This window comes from Phyllostomus hastatus, unplaced genomic scaffold, assembly GCF_019186645.2.
Source record: "Phyllostomus hastatus isolate PE091 unplaced genomic scaffold, TTU_PhHast_1.1 phas_scaffold_78, whole genome shotgun sequence".
In the NCBI taxonomy this organism is placed as follows: Eukaryota; Metazoa; Chordata; class Mammalia; order Chiroptera; family Phyllostomidae; genus Phyllostomus; species Phyllostomus hastatus.
This window is the reverse complement of record NW_025334041.1, coordinates 67,742,785-67,766,508: the sequence shown is the minus strand read 5'-3', so window position 1 is coordinate 67,766,508 and position 23,724 is coordinate 67,742,785. Positions and strand designations below refer to the sequence as shown.

The 23,724-nt window shown below is 39.8% G+C and overlaps 1 protein-coding gene across 4 annotated transcripts in view; it reads left to right on the top strand.

The window, feature by feature from the left end:
• Positions 1-23,724, top strand: part of AFF3 (AF4/FMR2 family member 3) — a 544,115-nt gene that overhangs the window by 501,150 nt on the left and 19,241 nt on the right. For all 4 annotated transcript variants that reach the window (XM_045827774.1, XM_045827773.1, XM_045827776.1 and 1 more), the window contains 4 exons: positions 4,302-4,503; positions 6,840-6,961; positions 18,419-18,482; positions 21,028-21,164. In XM_045827774.1, coding sequence (XP_045683730.1) covers positions 4,302-4,503; positions 6,840-6,961; positions 18,419-18,482; positions 21,028-21,164 — 525 coding nt within the window. The remainder of the gene's footprint in view (positions 1-4,301; positions 4,504-6,839; positions 6,962-18,418; positions 18,483-21,027; positions 21,165-23,724) is intronic.

The window sequence follows — 23,724 nt, the reverse complement described above, 5'->3', positions numbered from 1 at the left end:
GAAATACCACAGCTCAGAAACCACTTTTCCTCTGCTAAGACACTCATCCCCCTGACTGTGTACATAGAATTTTTAAGGAGAGATTAATGCTTCACCACAACACATAAAAATGTAAACTGAAAGTTTAGGAAAAGACATAGAGCAGCACTGAAACTCAGAGAGGAAACTGGAGACAAGGGCACAGGAGCCAGGCGCACTGCAGTGGTGGTCACCTTGGGAAGGAAGGCCAGAGATCCTGAAGGTCCAGGCAGCAGGGAGAGCCATACATGCAAGCTGACCTTGTCCACAAATTCTGTGCCAAGTGGACAGTATTCCAAAATATTGGAAAAATGTGAGTGGGGGAAATATGGTTTCAAATAGTCTTTCAAATGTGTGATATAATTATATATATGCTTCTTTTTGCATTAGCTTTAAGCCATCTTTCTAGCAGATCTAGTAATCACTGTGATTTCTAAGCAGTGATGATTATAAACAGTTCCAAGATGCTCAAGTTCAATGAGAGATTAATGAAAATGAGGATGTGGCTTTTTCTGTCCATGTTCATGGAGCCCAGGATACAGAAGCTCTTGCAGGAGAGCCTTTGCCTGGCAGAGCCTGCTCACTTTAGCAGTTTCATGTTAAATAATGAAACAGTGCTTACAAAAGGGCTTTGAGTACTTTCTAGGAAAGGTTGTCTGTGTACTTCCAGGTTTATGATGATTGCTTTCAAGTTATACCTGTGTGGTGTGATGAGGAAACCCCATATATAAAGTGATCACCCATGCCAAAAAGGAGATCCAAAGGAAGTTTCTTTGGTCAGCTTGACTATATAAAATTATAATGAAAAAAAAATAATCATATGTCCACAACAACATTTAATGTAATAATTTAGTTTTCCATGAACATTTAAAATCACATATATATAAAATAATAGAGACTTAGAAATAGGACTTTTTCATTCACATGTCAAGAAATAGTAGTATTCAGACTCTTCATAATCATCTTCAGCATCAGTGTCTTCATCATCACTAGTTGAGTCACTTTGATTGGCCTAAGGCAGTTTTCCAGAATGCATCTTCTCACTTCTAAATTGTTAGCTATCCGTTGCTTTTTGAACCAGAAATCTATCACCACAGACTTCTGGTCAAGATGGAGGCAAAGGCAGATATACTTTGCCTCATCACACAACCAAAAAAAGGACAACAATTTTAAAAACAAAAAATAACCAGAACTGCCAGAAAAATGAACTATATGAAAGGCCTACAACCAAGGAGTTAAAGAAGAAACATTCACCCAGACCAGTAGGAGGGGTGGAAAATGATAGCTGGGATAGAGAGGACTCAAGGCAAGGCGGTGACTGGAGGACTGGGGCAGACCAGGTGGTAGCTGGTGGAGCAGGTGGTCCCACATTTGCATGTAGATAAACTGGGAGGAACAACTGAGGGGCAAGACATACCACACAATCCAGGGTTCCAGCATGGGGAAGTGAAGCCTTAAAACCTCTGACTGAAAAAACCTGTGGGGGTTGAGCCAGCAGGAGAAACTCCCAGCCTCACAGGAGAGTTTGTTGGAGAGACCCACAGGGTCCTGGAACCCACACAAACCAACCCATCCAGGAATCAGCACCAGAAGGGCCCAACTTGATTGTGGGTAGCAGAGGGAGTGACTGCAAGCTGATAGAGAGCTTAGCAAGCCATATTGTTCCCTCTCAGACCCCTCCCCCACATACAATGCCACAACCCAGCCACATGGGTTGCCCCACCTTGGCAAATACTTAAGGCTCTGCCTCTTACTACATAAATAGGCTCACCAAGACAAAAAAAAAAAAATCAGGCCCAAATGAAAGAACAGATCAAAGCTCCAGAAAAATACAACTAAGAGAAAGAGATAGCCAACCTATCAGATGCAGAGTTCAAAACACTGGTAATCAGGATGCTCACAGAAATGGTTGACTATGGTCACAAAATAGAGGAAAAAGTGAAAGCTATAAAAAGTAAAATAAAGGAAAATATACAGGGAACCAATAGTGACTGGAAGGAAACCAGGACTCAAATCAATGGTTTGGACCAGAAGAAAGAAAGAAACATTCAACCAGAACAGAATGAAGAAACAAGAATTCAAAAAAACGAGGAGAGGCTTAGGACCCTTCGGGACAACTTTAAATGTTCCAACATCCAAATCATAGGGGTGCCAGAAGGAGAAAAGGAAAAGCAAGAAATAGAAAACTTGTATGAAAACATAATAAAGGAGAACTTCCTTAATCTGGCAAAGGAAATAGACTTCCAGGAAGCTCAGAGAGTCCCAAAGAAGTTGGACCCAAGGACGCGCACACCAAGGCACATCATAATTACATTACCCAAGATGAAAGAAGGATAAGGAGAGAATCTTAAAAGCAGCAAGAGAAAAGGAGACAGTTACAATGGAGTTCCCATAAGATCATCAGCTGGTTTTTCTGAAGAGACCTTACAGGCAAGAAAGGGCTGGAAGGAAATATTCAAAGTCATGAAAGGCAAAGACCTACATCCAAGATTGCTCTATCCAGCAAAGCTATCATTTAAAATGGAAGAGCAGATAAAGTGCTTCCCAGATAAGGTCAAATTAAAGGAGTTCATCATCATCAAGCCCTTATTGTATGAAAAGTTAAAGGGACTTATTTAAGAAAAAGAAGATTAAAAATACGAACAGTAAAATGACAACAAACTCAACTATCAACAACCGAACCTAAGGAAACAAAAACAAAAATGAACTGAGCAAACAACTAGAACAGGAATAGATTCACAGAAACAGAGATCACAAAAAGGGTTATCAGTGGGGAGGGAAGGCAGAGACTGGGGGTAAAGATACAGGGAATAATAAGCATAAATGGTAGGTACACAATAGACAGGGGGAGGTTAAGGATAGTATGGGAAATAGAGAAATCAAAGAACTTAAACGTATGACCCGTGAACATGAACTAAGAGGGTTGGGGAATGCTGGTGGGAGGGGCAGTACAGGGCAGAGGGGAATAAAGGACTGAAGAAAATGGGACAACTGTAATAGCATAATCAATGAAATATTTTTAAAAAAGAAATCTATCAACACAAATTCTATCCCTATATATGTCTGTTTGCATAATCTCTAGGACCTTGGCTGTATCATTCGAGGCCTGTGTTTGTAATTTCTACACTGTCACCAGCAACTAAGGAAATTGCTTTTTGAAGTGACTTTAATGGCTTATTTGCAGTGATAGCCAGCACATGCAATTAAGAAATCATAACTACAGGAATAGTGGCTAAATCTTTGTTAAATGGATTTACTTTTTTTTTAACTGACTCTATCTGGTAACTTCTACAAGCTTCCCAAATTAAGAATGATTCAGTTTCTTTCAGGCTAATGTGCCTCCTCCCAGTGTTTTCTCAAAGTTAAGTAATGGAGAAAGTCCTATCAATATAATATACATAGCAAAAACTCAAATATAAATCACTCCATTCTCTGATGATTAATTTTGGGGGTCAGGGGAGTTACAGAAAACAGTTTTAAAGGAAATAAGGAGCTAAGAATCAGAAAGTGTAACTTCTGATGAGCTTTGTGTTCTGTGTTTACTCTGATCAATGCCTCATTAGCTCAAAAACCTAACAATGGAAAGTTGCTCCTTGCTTTGTAGATTATTCTGAGATTCTGTTATTCTCCATGTAATAATTAATGTAAGTTCAAGTGTTATCAAAAGTCCTTTTAGAAGTAGGGAACACTGCCCTGGCTTGGTGGCTCAGTTGATTGGAGCATGATCCCTTACACCAAAAAGTTAAAGGTTTGATTCTCCGTCAGGGCACATACCTGGGTTGTGGGTTCAGACCCTGATCAGGTCATGTATGCGTGTATGGGAGCCAAGAAACTGATGTTTCTCTCTCCCTTCCTTTCTCTCTAAAATCAATAACTATATCCTCAGGTGAGAATTTACCAAAAAAAGAACTAAGGAACACATATATCACTTGAGTGACTTTCTCATTACTTGCTGCGTACACTTACTAGGAAAACAGGAAAAAAAATTGTGTATTTTGAGATTCTTGGATGAAAAAACTTGGAAAATGAAGGTCTTATTATTCTCAGTTATTTAACTCCAGAATTACTCTTCATCCTGTAGGACACATAAAGAAACAATGAGTGAAATTTGCTTATTGTTTGTTATGGTCCTAATGCCATAAAATTGTTTGCTGGTATAATAATTCCCTGTAAATGTCTTCCTCCCAGCAGGTGTTAAACAGGAGGTTAGGGTCATATATAAAACGTTTACCTCCCCCTGTGCTGGCTCTGTGACATTCCATTACTGTGATTTTCCTTTTCAGCTTGGCAATACCCATAAATAAAAATGAAAAATTGCTCCGGTCACCCATCTCACCCCTCTCCGATGCCTCTAAACACAAATACTCCAGTGAGGACTTGACGTCTTCCAGCAGGTCCAATGGCAGTGGTCTGTTCGCATCCACCACCTCCAACAAAAAGCTTAAGGCTGATAACCAGCTGCAGTCTCATGCCGGAGACCTCACGGTACGTTGATGCTCTTCCTGCCCTGATTAAAATGAAATGAAGCAGAGCACAGCCCTATACTCTACCTGTCTCTAGCCCAGCACAGTCTGAAAATATGCTTGAGGTCCCAGAAAGGAATCCTAAAGCTGCTCTGGGAATTTCCCATTCTGAAATGAAATTGCCCCAAAGTAATACTATTACAGGACAAATTGGGAGTTTGGGACCAACCCACCTTTCCAGTCAAGAAGAGTCCTTGACCCAGGACTGAGCTAAACTTGGAATGGAAACCCCAGGCCAAAATGTTGGGATTTCCACTTCAACACCGAGTGACCAATGTAGCAGACACAGTGTGGGACACCTGCCACCACTCCTTTTGCAGTGACCTGCTCAGGGGTGATTCCAGCACCCTACACTTCCCTGGGGAAGGGCAGGAAGTTGGGGTCCACAGTTTGTCTACCCTCATGTCTTAGCCTCCACATGACTTTGGGTCACGTACCTCATCTCTCTGAGCCTGTTTCATTTGCAAAGTGGTGTCATAAGATTTAAATGAGATGATATTATCTAAAGAATCTGACACGTGTGGATAGGTGTGCAATTCACACTACAGGTTAGTTCCTCTTTACTGCCCCCCTCTGTCTGCCAGCTTGTGGCCCTGGATCAACCATCCTCTAGGAACATTATTTCATTCCAAATCTCCCCACTGCATTTTCTCAGGTCACTGTGCCTGTTAAACCAGCAGGGCTCTGTGAGTCTGGGAGAGATGAGACATGAGAATGTGACTGCCGAATGAGATGGAGAGAGGCAGTTCTTAATGCTTTATCCCATGACTTAATAAGACAAAGGTAGTAGAAGGTCTAGCAAGAGCCTAAATCTTATTGCATCATCAGGAAATTAACACCCTTATGCACCATTATTTGGAAACAATTACCTGTAACTCTAAGCTGCAAGAATCTGAGAAAACAATGTTAGAAAAACCTGAAATAAAAGCTACCAATTCAGATTTAAAAACAAAACTTCCCCTTGCCTCTAGATCCTTGTATCACAAACAAAAAAAATTGTATGGTGTGCAGAAAATTGTAAAAACAAAAAAAGACATTATTTAGTCATTCTTTCACTGGATGGTTATTGAGCAAGTACTTACTGTGTGCCAGACACTGTGCCAAGCAACAGGGACGCAATGATGATCTCATAGGTTCAGTCCACGCCTGCCTGATACCTCCCATCTAGCTGAGGAGAGCCACTTAGACTGGGGTCACACATCCATAATTAACCTCTGTGCCTGCCAAGAAGGAAATGCACATAGCACAAGAGGCTCTTTTAAGAAAGAAGCTTGATCTACGCATAAAATCAGCCCATGTTTAAAGAAGCATTTGTATACACTCTGTTTTAATTACTTCAGAGGAATTGATTTGAACTTCATAGCCAAAGACAGTTGTTTTCTGATCCATGTGTTACATGCACTGGATGCTCTGTAAATATTTGTATCCCCAAGAGTTAGAATTTTTTTAAATTTTTCCACAGATCAATAGTGTTCCTTTTTAAAACATATTTTAAATAATTTCTATTATTTCCCTCTGGCTTTTCCTAATTTTAACAGACAGAGAATGAGAGCTACTCAGTTTTTCACCTGAACAACTTCTCTTGCTTGAGGGATTATAGATTACAGCTCAGTGGTTCTGTGCACTCAGTCCCTGGACCAGCATCACCTGAAACTTGTTGGAAATGCATGTTCTCAGGCTGTACCCCAGAGTGGTTGTACCCATGGGTGGTTGAATCAGAGACTCTGGAGGTGGTGCCCCACCATCTGTGGTAACAAGCCCCTGAACGATTCTCTGCACAATCAACTTAGAGAAGCACTGGTCTAGCCAACTGAGAAAAGTAGGGGCCTGAGTGCTAAACCCTGGGCCTTCACCCATAGTAGCTGTTTGAGCTTGGACAACTTACTTACCCTCACCAAACCTCAGTGTCTGGATCTGTGAGAGGGGCCATACTAAGCCTTCCCTTTTGATACTGTTATGAGAATGATATTGGACAACACACAGGGTGGAGCAAAAGTATGTTTACAGTTGTGAGTACACAAAACACAAGAGTTTTTTCTTGTATTATTCTTATATTATTATTTATAAATTAGTGTATTACTTCCCATACAAACAACAGTAAACCTACTTTTGCCCACCCCTGTATAGGAAAGCCCTCATCTTGAGGCCTACAATGCACATATTTCTTTTTCTTTATTTAAACAAAAAGCACCACTGATTCTAATATAGAGTACAGAACACAGGATATTCTGTGTAATAGGTTGCTCTTTCGGCCAAGTGGCCAGTTTCTCAAAAACTGGTATGTTGTTTGTTGTTTAGAAAGCAGCTCACCACAATTCGGAAAATGTTCTACACAAGTCTCGGCCACAGACAGAGCCGTGGTCTCCAGGCTCCAATGGCCACCGGGACTGCAAGAGGCAGAAACTTGTCTTCGATGATATGTAAGTGCGGACTCTTTGTTGATATGGTGAGGGACAATGCGAAATAGAAATTCCACAGGTAGAGGGTTATATGCCTCTAACTTACATGTGGCCACTCTTCTGTGGCTTGGTCAGGTAAATGTTGCCCACTCAAAGGGCAGCTTAACTTTGAATGGGCCCCTGGGTCCTGGTGGGAGGTTTGAACAGCTGAAAGACCAGTGGTAACATGCAGGACATCAGGAAGCTAAGGCAAATGGCATTGCAAGTCTTTTTTTCTAAGCACCTATATTTAGGACTGTTGGTGGTTGTATGCTACCATAAAGAGAAGCATTTTTGTTTTGGTAAATTATAACAGGCAAAGAATGATAGTGATTCACTCCTGGAAGCTCTTTTCCTCTAAAATGCTATATTCTTTATAACAGTACAAACAATTCTTACACAAGAAAAAATATCCTGTCACCCTACACCCAATCCTAGCACTGAAACCCAAGTATAATTTCCATTCCCAGCATCAATTTAAAAGAGAAACAACAGAAGCAGATATATAAAAATAACATCCTCGAATGCTCTAGAGCTGAAAATAACAAATGAGAAATGATAAAAATGATACTGAAAATTATTTAGGCTCTCAGAAAAAATGCTTGTCAAGGACAAACCTGGAAGGCAGAAGATATGGTTTCAAGAGTTTGGCTTGACGCCTGTGTTCATTGTCAGCTGCTCACTGAGCACCCAGTCCATCTCTGTGTGAGGCACTACTTTAAATCCTGAGGGGCAGCAGTGTGTGATGAGTGATCCTGCCCTCGGGCCAGATTGTTTACAGTCCAGCCAAGGGGACAGGCACTAAACCACTAATCCCACCCAAAATCAGAAAATGAAATGGCTCTAAATGTCTCCAAGTCTCAGTTTCCTAATCATAAAAAAAGTGATAGTCATGACATCTGTCTTCAGGGAGTCCTCCTAGGATCCAGTTAGAGGATCACTCCTAAGATCATTCTTTTGGAGAATCGAAAGCACTGTGCAGATGTGATAACTATTCCATTACTATCTACCTCCCCTCCACTTCTCCAGCCCTAATGGCACCCAAGTGTAGAAGGTCTATTTATCACCTCTGTAGATGTCTCTGAGAAATAGGAATACAAGCTGTGGTTCTCAAGGATTACCTGGGCTTCAATAAGCTAATTTGGGCACAGATTTGGGGGTTAGAAAGCCAAAGACACATTGTCTTTGTTAGTTTTATTTACTGAACATGTTCTAAGGTCATGGGTGTACGGAAGGTTAAGGGTGGCCCAGGAGGACATGTGTTTTTCTCCTCTTCCTATGGCTGCTGTAGCCGTGCTCAGGCCCGTGCACACCCTCCTCCTGGCCCTCACCACTGCCTCACCCCTCATCTTCTCCCCTGACCCAGGTGGCGAGGGAGGGGGTCACTGTTACACAAAAAATTTTCATGGCCCAAAGCTTTTTCTTTTTTAATTTTATTAAATTTATTGGAGTGACATTGGTTAACTAAATTATATAGGTTTCAAGTGTACACTTCTATAATAGATCATGTGTATATTGCATTACCCTAGACTTGACTTTGTTCACCACCCAAAGTCAAGTCTCTTTTTGTGACCATATATTTGACCACTCTACCCTATTCTACCTCCCCCCAACCCTTCCTCCCCTCTGGTAACCACCATACTGTTGTCTGTGTCTGTGAGTTTTTGTTTATTCATTTGTTGTTTTCAGTTTTATATCCCACATATGAGTGAAATCATATGGTTATTGACTTTTTCTGTCTGACTTATTTTGCTTAGCATAATATTCCCAAGATCCATCCATGTTATTGCAAATGGCAATAATTCATCTTTTCTTATGGCTAAGTAGTATTCTGTTGTATATGTGTACCACATCTTCTTTATCCAATCATCTATCGAAGGACACTTTGGTTGTATTCATATCTTGGCCACTGTGAATAATGCTGCAACGATCACAGGAGTAAATATAGCTTTACAAATAAATGTTTTCAAAATTTTCAGAAAGATACCCAGAAGAGGTATTGCTGAATCATATGATAGCTCTATTGTTAATTTTTTGAGGAACATCCATACTGTTTTTCATAGTGGCTACACCAACCAGTTTACATTCCCACCAGCAGTGAGTGAGGGTTCCTTTTTTCCACAATGTCTCCAACACTTGTTATTATTTGTCTTGTTGATAATAGCCACTCTAACAGTGTGAGGTGGCGTGTCATTGTAGTTTTGATTTGCACTTCCTTAATAGCTAATGAAGTTGAGCGTCTTGTCATGTACCTGTTGGCCATGTCTTCTTGGAAGAATTGTCTATTCTGCTTTTCTGCCCATTTTTTAATTGGATTGTTTGGTTTTTATTGTTTGGGAGTTGTACGAGTTCTTTCTACATTTTGGATGTATATTAGCCCCTTATCAGAGGTGTTGTTTGTAAATGTCTTCTCCCATTCAGTTGTTTGCCCTTTTATTGATGATGTTTCTTTTTCTGTGCAGAAGCTTTTTAGTTTGATGTAGCCTAATTCATTTGTTTTTGCTTGCTCTATCTTCTCTTGCCTTTGAGGTCAAATTTGTAAAACCCTCTCTAAGACCAAGGTCCATATGTTTTTTTCTATGTATTTTATTGTCCCAGGCCTTATATTTTGGTCTTTGATCCATTTTGAATTAAGTTTTGTGGATGGTGACAGAGAACAATCTAGTTTAATTCTTTTGTATGTGACTTTCCAATTTTCTAAGCACCACTTATTAAAGAGGCTTTCTTTAATCCATTGTAAGTTTTTGGCTTCTTTGTCAAAAATTACTTGCCCACATGTATGTGGGTTTATTTCTGGTCTCTCAATTCTGTTCCTTTGGTCTGTGTGTCTGGGTTTTTTGCCAACACCATGCTGTTTTGATTATCATCACTTTGTTATATAATTTGAAGTCAAGGAGTATGATACCTCTGGCTTTGTTCTTTTTTCCCAGGATTGCTTTGGCTATTTGGGATTAATATTTTTGGTTCCATTTCTTTAAAAAATGACATTGGGATATAATAGGGATTACATTTAAAAGGCACATAGTAGCTGATTAGATCAAAAAGCAAAACCCAACCATGTGCTGCTTTCAGGAGACACATCTCCGCTGCAAGAACAAGTAAGACGCAAAGTGAAAGGGTGAAAAATGATACTCCGAGCAAATGACACCCACAAAAAAGTGGATATGGCCATACTTATATCCAAAATATAGATTATCAGATAAAAATTTTAACAAGAGAAAAGGGTGGACATTTTATAATGATAAAGGGGACAAGCTACCAAAGCTTTTCTTCAAGAAAATGGTTTATTGAGCCAAATGCTAGTCAGAACAGGGCCAGGTCCTGGGGTGTGCAGTGCAGTCTAATCCACCAGCAACAGGGATAGTGAAAGAGGCAACATGTGTGCCACCCTGGTGGCACCAAAGAGTTGATCCATTCTTTTGTTTGTTTTGGGGAAAGAAGTTGTTTTGAAAGAATTAACATTGGTATAAACAGAGGGCAGGAAAAGGTGAAGCAGAGTCAGTTCTAGGGTAGGTGCACAGTCTATCAGGAAGAAATTGTCACTATTTTTGACTGGATATGGGCAACAGTCCTGAAAGCTCATGCATATACATGATGCAGTGGCATCTTTTGTTTGTACAGGAGGTGACTCAGAGCTCTCCAGCACACATTCTGGAACTCGAGCAGTCTGTTGTTAGTTGGCACGCAGCTATTAACTGCATAATTACTCTTGTCTCTCTCTCTGCCCATTGTAATTTAATTTAGGATATCATGGAATTCTTCTCTTGTCACCATTAATCCCCTAGGTGGGGGGAATGTAATGTGAATATAATCAGATATAAAATTAGGGGTTCATGGTGTGAATTGTTCATGTGAGTTTTAACTGTTTGTAAAGACAGGACATTAGAATTGTGTTTAATAACCACATGGAAATTTGCATTAGAAGCCATAATCTAACCATGTGATCAAACACTGAGGTACATTAGGAACTGAGGTGCCTAAATCATCAGAAATTTCCAGCAGGTAATGTTAAAGGTGTGTGGTATTGAAACACACACACACACACACACACACACACACACACACACACATACAGAAAATGAAAACGTAAGGAGTGTTCCAGTGTACGGACCACAAAGCTAAAACTGACACAGTGACAACTAAGTAGTTCTACTTCAATCTGCAGTTTCTTGAACTGTTTATACAAGCAAATGTTTCTCAGTCTATTGGGTCTGCAAACGAATATAATTTTGTCACTCTGTGTATCAACAAAAAGGCTGTTATTGTGCATTCTTCCCATTAGCAATATGCCTAATTTTTCTGGCTGACAGCTACAATAAAACTGTTTCTCCTTTTATGGATACAGCTATAATAGAATTTTAAAAATCACTCTTACATATCCATCATAGGAAGAGAAAGATGTTGTGTTCCAATTGCCCTGTGTCCCAATTGATTTGAAATCCATAACAGTGAAATAAACATGCAACTCAAGCAGCCACTCAACCACTAAACTGAGAAAGTCCTGAGAAGATTCTTCATGTTTGAAAAGCAGAAATAAGCATTGTGTCTGCCTCGAAACAGTGAAAAAGATTGTGCCATAAGAGGTCCCTGGGCCAGGAAGTCACCTAAAATTGTGTAAAATGTTTCTCAGTTTCAATTGGTATGTGCTAAGCACTTACTAAGTGCCAGGTACAGTGGCAGAAAGGAGCTATGATGTGTAATTAATTAATTCTCAGCTATTAATTAATGGGAGAGGCAGACGTGGGGGTGGCCTCCCCAGAAAGGTCCGCTGGGATCACAAAAACATGAGCCTCCTCCAGCTCCATTCTCACCTGCCTTCTGTGGGAGCTTCCTCACGAGCAGCCTCCTGGACAGATGAGGACCTGATTCCTGTGACTTTCTTTGACTTCTCACTCAAAGTGTCAGCAAGCCATGAAATGACCAAGGAAGGCCACCGGTAGAAGGAAAGAACAAGAGAATTAGCTCTGAAGTACCATACAACTGCTGGAAATCCAGTTATAGTAACAGATGCTACACTGTCATTTAATTTTTAAAGCCCTACCATGTAGCTTTTTAAAAGAGTCAACTCATTCTTTTGTATTAGAAATACTCATTAATGATTGAATAAACATGCAATTCAGACAACCACTGAATCCTGTGGGCGCTCAGGAACAAGCGTTGAATGAATCCTGCTGAATTATAACAACATTCAGGGGAGGGAGGTATAAAGCCTGCATTTTTTTTCTTTTGTCATGAATGTCAAGAATGTATATGCAGGTAAAGTTAAATACAGAGGCTTCCAGGCCCCCTTTTCTTCGTCACTTACCAGTTAAACAGGCACCAGTTTGTGCCTTCAGGATGCAGGTGGAACTGAACAGAATAACACATTTTAAAATGTGATCCAGGTCAGCTTGTTCTGCATAAATTGCACACTCAGGTTAGTGGCAGTGACTGCACCTCCTCTGCTGACATTTAGCCATGTATGACATTCACTACTTGACAGCCACAGTTTTAAGGTGACACTGGTGCGATTACCAAACTTTTGTTTAAAAAAAATCATAAGAATTCATGTCAGTGAGTGACAGCACTTAATTCAACTCATAGCCTAGAAACTGATCTCATTAGTGCAAAGCCAGGAGCTATAAATTACTTGGTGTCATAATTAGTGACAGGGGAGCTCTTGGCCAGAGAAAATTGAGAGAGAACAACCGTGTCATGAAGGCCTTTGTGCAGAAGTCCTGAGTGGTGAAATACTTGGCTGGGAAATGCAGCCTCTGTTCCCACCAGCCATATTGCCACACTGGGAAGCCAGGGAACCTGAGTGCCAGGGTGCCTGCTGCTCCCAGGAGGATGTGCCGTCTCTAACCCACATATCACAAGGAAGTCGGTCACGATCATTGCATTCAGCCAAACCGCCAAACGTCCCATCTGTCCCATGGCATCAGTAACGGGAGGCCAGGTCCTTAAACCTCCCAACATTGAGAACTGAACCCCTCTGCCACGGGGCGCTGGAGGCCATGGCGTATGAAATGTGGCTGGTGGGAAGGGAAGAGGAACTTGGCATTTGTAATGTAATTATGCCCGGCAGTCTCATAGCTAAAAGCATTTTAATTTTATAGAGGATGGGAAGATTCCTGTATATAAAAGGTCGGCTTTCTTGCAGCATGACTTAGTCAAAGGACACCAGATGAAATCCCTGAGTAGGTGACATGACTTCAAGGCAAGGTGCCCCATGAGGGCCTGCCATGGCCATTGCTCTTCTCCTGAGGGTCTCCCCATCCCAGTTGCTCCACAGCTGGACCCCGCCTTTATGTTCTTCATATGGAATTATTTCCATTACAAAATCCCTGTCTCTTAGCTAGGTCTTTATTTTATTCTAACCAAAACAAAGAGAAAGAAAATAGGGACTAGGCTTGGGGGGTAGGGGGACAAAGAATTCAGATCTCCCCATTTGGAAATCTTACCTCTCTGATGTGTTTAAAGGTTTTGTAAAATTATTCTATTATAAATGTCACACCCAGACTACAACAACAATAGAACTGATAAGTTTCCACTTCACCAGAAAGTTGCTTTTGATGAAATGACAAACCCTGCTGCACTCACCTGTGCATCCTGGAAAGCACATGCTGTTTTCTGTGTGTGGCCAGGTGAAGCCGTCACCTGCAAGAGCCTGCTGCTGTGAGAGACACAGTGAATAATCACTGGCATTTCTGAGAAGCCAGGTTCCAGGGACTCTGGGGTCCCAGCCAACACCAAGGTTATAGAAACAAATGCTGCATCTGAATCCTTGCTTCTTAAATGCAGTTCACCTGTTTCCTCCAGGAAAGACCCATAAAGCCAACACCTCACCTGGAGTTGCTGACTCTGAAGTGCCCTCATCAATAGTATCACTTACTTGGTGCATCAAAATATTATAATTGCTTAATTTTTTTCAATTAGAGTTGACATTCAGTATTAGTTTCAGTTGTGCAGCATAGTGGTTGGACATGTATATAATTTACAAAGTAATCCCTGCGATAATTTAAGTACCCACTGGCACCATACATAGTTGTGACAGTGTTATTGATTATGTTCCCTACGCCGTACTTTATATCCTGTGACTATTTTGTAACTGCCAGTTTGTACTTGTAATCCTTTCACCTTTTCCACCCAGCCCCCAACTCCTCTCCCATCTGCCAACTTCTTACACATTCCTCTTTGTAAAAAAAGTGCCCCAGAGCTTGGGACACTGTGACATCACTGGGGCTTATCAAATGACAAGCTGATAGGATGTCAGATGATGAATTGATTTGGTATGCAGTTGCCTGCTTCTCTCATTTGGATTTCAACTTCCCTAAGAAAATTATTCAGATTTCTGCTATGCCAAGGAACCTGTTTGTTCAAACACATTGAGCTCTCATCCCCGCCAGCTTTCACTGAACAGGCTGGTCCTTCTGGTGGATTGTTTCCCAGAGGTAGGAATTACAGAAAGGACTCCGCCAGCCTCTCCATGGGAGCACATTCAGCTGGATCTTGCCACCAAGGAGAACAGAGAGCAAGGTTGCTCTAACCCTCCTCCCCAGAAAAAAGATCAGGGTGGCTCAAACCCAGTTGCTGCTCAGAACCAAGGTTGTGTATTTGTAGGTAGGGTGGTGGGAGGACGAGGAGAAGAAAAGAAAAAAGAAAACATTCTCTTTGGATCAAGTGCTCAGGCTGTTTTTGCTGCTGAGAGCTCTTATAACAAAGGTATGTGCGGCTAAGCTTCGCCCGTTTAGATCACACGAGCCCTATTTCTGAAAAGCCCCAGATACGCTATTACATGTATGCTATTTAGTTGAACTTTAATCAGGTTTGCTCAGGTCCCCTCACAGAATGCCATCACAAGAATCAATGTAAAGAATGTTATTATCTAAGCAAGAAACAAAAATTATAGGTTTTTGGCGTAAACAAAATAGATTGGATGACGAATCTGTTTGAACACTGAGGTAATTAGATTTCACTTTAGTACCTTTGCCGTGTTCTATTCTATAACTGCCAAAACAGTGACTACAATTTTATTTTCCTCCTGGCTTGAACGTTGCAGTTGAAGTGATGCCTTTATGAGAGCATGCATCCACTGCACCACTGGGCAATTTGGGTGACATCCCATCAGTCCCCTTACCTTTATAATGATCTGGTGTGGGAGTGTAACACTAGAAATCACCTAAAAGGAGAAAATGGGCCAGTCATCAGGCAGTCTTCAGTGAATCAGCGTAATGAGCTCTCCGTTATATGCAGAGATGAGAATTCTAACTAATGTGTTGTAAATGGCCTCTGGATGATACATTTTTTTTTTCAGCATCTCAGGTTACTGTTGTAGCTGCTATGATATACTCAGAAAATTAGATGTGTTACTTATCCACATACACTATTGTGCAAGTTTGTGACTTAGCCTTCATATCAGGTTTAAAAATACATTCATGTGCCACAGGTAGAAACAGCCTTGATTGAGGACCCCATATAGGGATTAGGAGCCACTGCTATCCATAAGGGTAACTTAGAAAGCTCGTGAAAACTAAGATGTCATAGCTTAATATCAAGAGATTCCTTTCATGAAAATGAAATGCATTCAAAATGATGATCTGTTAGCGACAAGACCTACCAAACAGGGCAAGAAAAAAATGACCAACCTCATATACAAGAGTATAGAGCAGATAATGATGTAGAGAATTTCAGGTTGCCATGGAAACATTCTCTGGCTCATTGGCTATGTTGCTGCCATTGGAAGCCACCACTCTCTTCTCAGCTTAGAATGAATTCAGTGATATTCAAAGGGGATTCATTTACCTTATCCCATGTGTCTAAAACTACAGGGTGGAAAAGAGCAAAGAGGCCTACAGCATAGCCTCTGCTGAAAAGGTACCAGCTGCAAGGTTGCATGTATGCGGTGAATGAGCCCTGTACAGCTCAGAAGATAATTAAGTGCCCAGAGTGTAGTACAAACAAGAGGCAGTGTTTCAGATTAGGAAAGAAAGACATGAGTGTGGACCAAGGTTACCAAGAGGGCCTCATGGTGGTAAAATTTGAGGGGAAAGTGACATTTGGCTCATAGTAGATACTCAGTGAATGAGCAGAGAGGAAAGTATTCCAGGCAGGAGAAAGAGAGTGAGCAGAGCTTCTAAGACAGGGATGTCGTGTTAAGACAGTGAGGATACAGCCCTTGTGGTGAAGGGCCTTGGTGAGTGACAGTTGGGTTAGATTGCTGAAGGCCTGAACTGAGGGGTCATGGGCCCTGGAGATTGATTTCAGGTTTGTGAGTTAGGGTGGTGTTCTAATGAAAGCCATATTTTATAAATGTTATTCAAGGGTTAAGGTCTGGGATAGATTGCAGGAGCATGGGTTTGGGCTAGAGGTGGGGTCTGGTCTTCCACTTTGGGGCATGAAGCAAAAGGAAACAAAAAAATAGTGCAGAGGATATTTCGGGCATCGCCCATATTGTCCAGCGGTGCAGTTACTCTGTGTGATACTATAATGGTGGATAAATATCATTATACATTTGTCAGAACCTATAGAATATACAACACAAGAGTGAACCTAAGGTAAGCTCTGGACTTCAGGTGATGGTGATGCATCAGTGTAGGTTCACTGGTTGTAACAAATGTACCACCGTGCCGGGGGGGTTAATAATGAAGGGAGTCTGTGAGCGTGTGAGCAAGAGGTGTCTGGAACCCTCAGTATTTTCTGCTTCCTGTCAACCTACAGTGGCTCCAAAAATACAAAGTAAGTCCATTAAAAGCCACCACCAACAAAAATGATGTAGACTACCAGAATTGGAGTCAAAGACCAAACAGATAGTCAATGTGTGATCAAGGACCAATATGGGGACAAAGAAGGAAAACCACCATGTAAGTGTCACTAAAGCCCTTCACATGAAAGAGTCTGGATGGCTAGGAAATGAACTAAAGAACCCAGAGCTGGTAGGAGCAGGGCCTTCCAATGGCAGAAACTGCAGGCCTCACCCTCCAGTGAAGATGCAGCAAGATGAATGGAAGTTTGCAGGCCTGAGTGGAAGAAAGAATGGTAAAGGGATAAGGAGCCAACGATGGGAGTTAAATGATATGCATTAGGGAACTCCTGCAAATGTGTTCCTCATTTCTTTGTTAGAGAAGTTAAATATTTTCAGCACAGTACCACAGTCCTGACAGCTTTTTATGGGGAAGTGAGACAGAAAACCAATGTATTTTTCTTTAGTGATTTGTAACCTGTGACCTGAAACTATTTGCTGTTATCCCAGTTTCTTTGTTTGATTTATTAATTGATTGATTAAAACCATTAAAATGAGGATAACACTTTTGGATGGCCGTGGTATTGGCAACATTATATTCATAGTTTTTCTAAGCATTTTGACCTTTTGGGATAAAAAGATGTTTTGACCACCTAATAAGTAAGTAAGGAAAAAGACCCGTTAGAATCTGAAAGAAGGTAGTTCAAAATAAGCATGTGACAATAGTTTAGACAGTCCATGGTTAACATCACTATTTACATCTTATCTCCCTTTCAGGGAGGCCTGGCTTATACTGGATATTCATAAGCAGGGTCAAGTTTATTGATTAGATAAGAGCATAAATGCTGTCCATAATATAAAAAACATTTAGGCTGATATCACCTAAAGTATGCAGATTTTTAAAAATCTATCAGATTAAACATGTAAAAGTATTTATTGCCTGATGAGTACCTTAGTGTAACTTGAAGTTATTACACACACTCATTACCTTCATCTTCCAGCACTGAATCTATCAGAATCAGTGCTGGCCAGGGTTACCACTTTAATGATACACATGTCTGCTGTTAATATTTACCAGCTAGCTAATCAGAGCTCTGGAGAATCATGCCACGGTTACATTGTTACAAGGCAGACATCGTTTTACAATTACCTTCATTCTACTGAATATAATCATGCAGCGTAACCTCTTTCCATTTCTCACTGTGAAGCTTTAAAATAATTATATATAGATACATATAACTCTAGGTACCATTAATACACATAAATGACACTGATTTTCATAAGGGTACATAAATATGCTCACCCATACATATCCATACACTTATTATGAGGTATATTTGCAATCTCATTAAAAAGCAGTTGTTTATATAAATGTCACATGAAATAAGATTTTTTACTTGTTTTCTTAACCATGCAATAAAAAATCTGATTCACAAATTAGGCACTGGAGAACCATGTTAAAATCACTGTAAATGTAGACGATTGACATAGGCTGCATTTTGAATTGCTAACTTAAGCAAAATATAATTGTGGTACTTTACATATGTGGTACTTTACATATAATTGTGGTACTTTACATATGGGCAGTAATTTGGAAATGCAAAAAGTACTTGATTCCCTGCTAAATGCAGTTTTTAAATTGTGAGTAAATGAAAGGAGTACTGTCACAAGCCTGCTCTTCCACAGCAGTGACATGCGGTGTCGTCCTCTCCTTGCAGGCCACGCAGTGCAGATTATTTTATGCAAGAAGCTAAACGGATGAAGCATAAAGCAGATGCAATGGTAAGTTTCTCTTATTTCCAGATTCGTTCTTCCATATTATGTTTTTGTACTGCACCTTCGTCACTGGGGCTATATAGCCGGTATAATTATAAAATCTATTACAAGGATGGCTGGGTCTGTTAAATGGGAAAATGTTTATGTAATCAAGTGCTCATAGCCCAATAAATTATGACTTCAACCTAATAATGTCTGACTGGGAAAAAGCCCTGGATAAACGAATATTTTAATTTAGTCCTAAGGTTTGAATAGTAACTACAAGCAGTAGAGTCAGTGGGTGGTGTATTTCTTTTCTTTAAAATAAAATCTAGGTTTGCATTTTTGTCTTGTTAGTCTTGCCAACTCTTGGCTTGGTCCCAGGACCTAATCCCTTTTCAAAAAGACTCATGTCCTTCATGTGTATCTGCCAAAACGAATACTTCCCTGCAACTGTGCAACACAGAAATGATTATACTGCAGAAAAGACTCTAAAGTCACAATGATTTTATATTTGCAAAAAATAACGTTTTTACTTGGATAATCCACTGTTTTGAAAAGCTTGAAGCTTTTCAGGCATTAGATTTTTTTTAATTTCTGGTTTTTTCTAAAAGAGATCATATTGTTATTGCATCTTGAGGTCTCATCCATGGGGACTCTTCCCTGTCTGGGAGTAATGGTTCTGTTCCCTCCCAGCATTTATAACTGAGATTGGGGAGCTAGAGATGAAAAAGGCATTTCAAATGACCTTTATCATACTATCCCAGTGTTGAAGGTGTTCAAACCATACCAGCACTCCTCTTCCAATGCTATTGATGTTGCTTATCAAATATTTACTTGTATGAAGATCACTGCCTAGGTATACCAGTGTACAAGGAAAATAACCAAAGTATTAGAAAATAGAGAAGGTACCATTCTTGCCCTCACAATCTCACAGTTGGATAAAGGGTTCTGGTCACCTGAAGAAGCTGAAGCAGTCACCATTGGAGAAGAGCATTGAATTTTAGAGCAGAATGAAAATTTCTTCCTAAATCACCCAAGGATTATGAGGATTATTCATTCAGTGTCATCGTGCCTATCCCAACACTGCTTCAAGTAGGCTGGCCCCTACCAGCCTCTACACATACCTTGCTCATGCCAGCCAGCAGGCCTTTGCACTTGTAGAACCTCACACTCACATACTCACAGCTCACTCATACTTACACATTCTCGCTTTCAGGTACACTCACAACTTCAGCACACTCCCCAAATCCTTTCTTTCGCAGTGTCATTTTCAGGTCTTTTCCCCTAGGCCTCCCAGCCTCTGTAGCCCCATCACTTGCTCCCTTCCTACCATCTCATGTGCATTAGTCTCCTTGCTTGGCATTTTGAGTTAATCACAGGCTGCCTTGTACTATGAACTGTACTATGAAATGTGGATGTTCATTTCTTCTCTCTAAATGTTTTATATGTCCCTGAAAGGAACTTGTGTGTATCGAGTATACATAGTACAGAATTGGGTGCTTAAGAAAATAATGAATGAATGGCTTCCTTAATCTCAAAGTGTTGCTAAGAAACATTGCTCGATAGCCTGTTAGGGTTATAAGCTACTTAAAAATTTGATTTGCTGATGAGAGAGAATTTTGCTCTAAGCATTCTGTTTTCTAAGATATCATTATGAATGATAATTTTTTAGAGGCAAGACTTATATTAGTAGTTAGAGTATTTGTGTAATCCTGTTTTGATTGATGAGTAAATATTTGAAAACCAGAAAGATTATGCAGTTCAAACTTAGAGCAGGTAATTATCCACAAAGAGTAACAATGTATGGAACCAAGAACTTGATGTGTAAATTTAGATTTATGAGACCCTCAGAATATAAAGCTGATTCTTGCTGTTGTAGGGAAAGCTTGACATCAATTTAGACAACCTCATGTAAACCCCAAAACATGTTTTTTATTACATTTCAATTTTGTATCCCACTTTAGCTAAAATGAAATACTGCCTTGTATTTTATCTCTTCTCCTTTTCTCTCCTTACTCTCACCCTTAAGTGAGGTCCTAACTCTTAAAGAAATCATTAAACACACACACATATGCACATACACACCAGGAGGAAAGCATGGAAATGGAAATGTCACAGATAATAGAAAAGGTAATAACCAAGGCCAGAAGTCATCAAAGTTGAAGTATACAAAAAAAAGTATGAAAACTTTCATATGGAATCAGGCCCACAAACTTTGCCATATACTTAGCATGGCATGAGGGGGCAAGGAATGAAGTTGCCAAGCTATTAGGGGTTAGAAAAAGAAAAATAGAAATTAGAGCAAAAATGAAGTTCTGAACAATTCTGATTGGCAGTTGTTATATGAATTTGGTACAATTCTGTCTGTAACCATTCACTTATCCTAAACCAGTGGCAGTTTATGAAGATAATAGAGGAGAAAGAATCCCATTTTTTTCCTCTCAGTTCCATTCATAGGAATTTGGAACTCAAAAGTTGGGTTTCTCAAACAAAGTGTATAGACAATACTGTTTCTTAAAAAAAAAAAAAAACTGTACTTAAAGAAGACAATGTCTTAACTCTTTTTTAGGTGGAAAAGTTTGGAAAGGCATTGAACTATGCTGAAGCAGCCTTATCATTCATTGAGTGTGGAAATGCAATGGAACAGGGTCCAATGGAATCCAAGTCTCCTTATACAATGTATTCAGAAACAGTGGAGCTTATAAGGTAAGTGCTGTTTCTTCTTGGGGGGCAGGGTTGATGGGGGAGTGAGAAAAGTTTTTAAGTACTCTGAATGCAGAGAGAAGAATGTTGGCTTGCATTATCAGCTACCAAGAACCAGTGTTCATCTCCAAAAGTAACAATATAAAATTTTGCATGACATTTTCACACCCCCTGCCTCCTTTGCTGTCTGTGAGTGAGGCAGGGCAGCTCCTATAATGCTGCAGGAAGGAAGCTGAGTCCGAGTGAGACAGGAATGCCTACTTCCCCCAGCTAGGAAGTAGAAGATTTTTAACTCATGTCACCTCTATGCTGCTTTTTAAAAATATGATCCATGTTAGTATAATCTCAATTCTAACTCCATCAATAATGATTCAGAGTATTTAATGAAAGGAAAGAAGATTCTGGGAGATTTTAGGAAATGAATTTTATCCTATGATACACTATCTCAGAGGGTCCTGACATTGTTCTAGTGTAAGACTTAGAAATGAGCATCATTTCAGAACCTGGATTAAGACATGTAATGTGAGCAGAAGCAGGGTTTCCGATGGGAGCACATCAAGGCGGTTGGTGGTAGATGCTCACCTTCCATGATGGAGTCCTGGAAAGGCATATCATTATCATCTCTTTCATGAACCATTAAAGGGATTTCATCTGTTAACCCTACTGAGAAACCTTTGTCACATGATTTGTTTTTATCCAGTTTAATTTCTTTGGATAATGTCTAACCCATTATGTGAAATAATTCTTTCCAAAACTAACTAACAGAAACAAAAATCTCACTGGATGGCTCAGTAACACAGTGGAGATGACAAAGGATAGGATCAATGAATAGGAAATAGAATTAACCCAATCTGTATAACAGAGAGAAAATAGAATGAAAAAAAATAGATAAGAGTCTCAAACCTAATAACAAAACATGCAACATATATCATGGGAGTCTCAGAAATAGAGGAAGACAGTAGGACTAAAGAGTATTTGAAGAAGTAATGGTGGAAATTTGCCAGATTTGGCAAGAGACATAAACTACAGGCTCAAGAAGCTGAGAAGAACCCAAATAGGATAAACTCTAAAAAAAAATTGCATGTAAAGACACATCATAACTACATTCTGAAAACTAAAAACAAAAAAAAAAACAAATCCTGGTAGCAGCCAGAGAGAAATGACATGTCACCTATAGGGGAACACCAATTCAAATGACAGCAGACTTTGCATCTGAAACTGTGGAAACCAGAATAGAATGGCACAATATTTTTCAAGTGCTGAAAGAAAAAGAAAAACTATCAAACAGTGAATTCTAGATTCAGTGAAACTTTATTTTTCAGGACTGAAGAGGAAATAAATATATTTTCAGACTAAGGAACACCCATCCTTATAGATTAGCTAAAAGAAGTTTCTCAAACAGAAAGGAAATGACCAAAAAAAGGAATCTTGGAGCATGAGGAGAGCATCAGAATAAGAGAAATTTGGATATGTGCAATAAACTTTCCTTATGAGTTTTATAAATCTTATTTGATGATTGAAACAAAAATTATGCTACCATCTGACACTCAAGACAATAAACCACACAAGTGACATTCCTGGAGCACCCAGCTCAGGTGATCAAGAGGACTGTTCCAGTGGGTCCCACAGGATACCTACTACATAAGGTCACCCTACCAAAACTGAAAGACATAGCAGATCTACCTAATTACATAGAAACAAACAGAAAGAGGCAGCCAAAATAAGAAGACAAAGAAGCATGCCTCAAATGGAAGAACAGGAGAAATCTCCAGAAAAGGAGCTAAATGAAATAGAGGCAAGCAATTTACTGGATAACTGAAAAAAGAAATGGTTGTAAGGATGCTCAAGGAACTTAGTGAGAGCTAAAACAGCATTAAAAAGGACATAGATCCATATAAAAGAACCAGTCAAAAATGAAGAATACAATATCTGAAACGAAGCAGACACTAGAAGGAATAAACAGTATGTTTGATGAAGCAGGGGCTCAGATCAGTGATTTGCAAGACAAGGTAGTAGGAAACATCCAATCAGGGCAAAAAAAATTCTAAAAAGGAGGGAAGTTTAAGAGACCTGTGGAACAACATGAAGCATAACAGTATCTGCATCACAGGGGTACCAGAAGGAGAAGACAGAGCAAGGGATCAAAAACCTCCTTGAAGAAATAATGACTGAAAAGTTCCCTAACCTAGTGAAGGAAAAAAACATACAAGTCCATAAAGAAGAGAGAGTCCCAAATAAAATGAACCCAAAGAGGCCCACACCAAGACACATCATAATTAAAATGTCAAAGATGAAAGACAAAGATTCTTAAAAGCGAGAGAAAGACAGTTACTTATAAGGGAGCTGCCATAAAACTTTCAGAAGATTTCTCAACAGAAACATTACAGGCCAGAAGGGATTGAATGGAATATTCAAATTGATTAAAAAAAAAAAAAAAGCAAACACCTAAAACAAGACTACATTACCCAGCAAGGCTGTCATTTAAAATTGAAGGAGAAATAAAGAACTTCCCAGGCAAGAAAAAGTTTAGTGGGTTCTTTACCACCAAAACAATATTACAAGA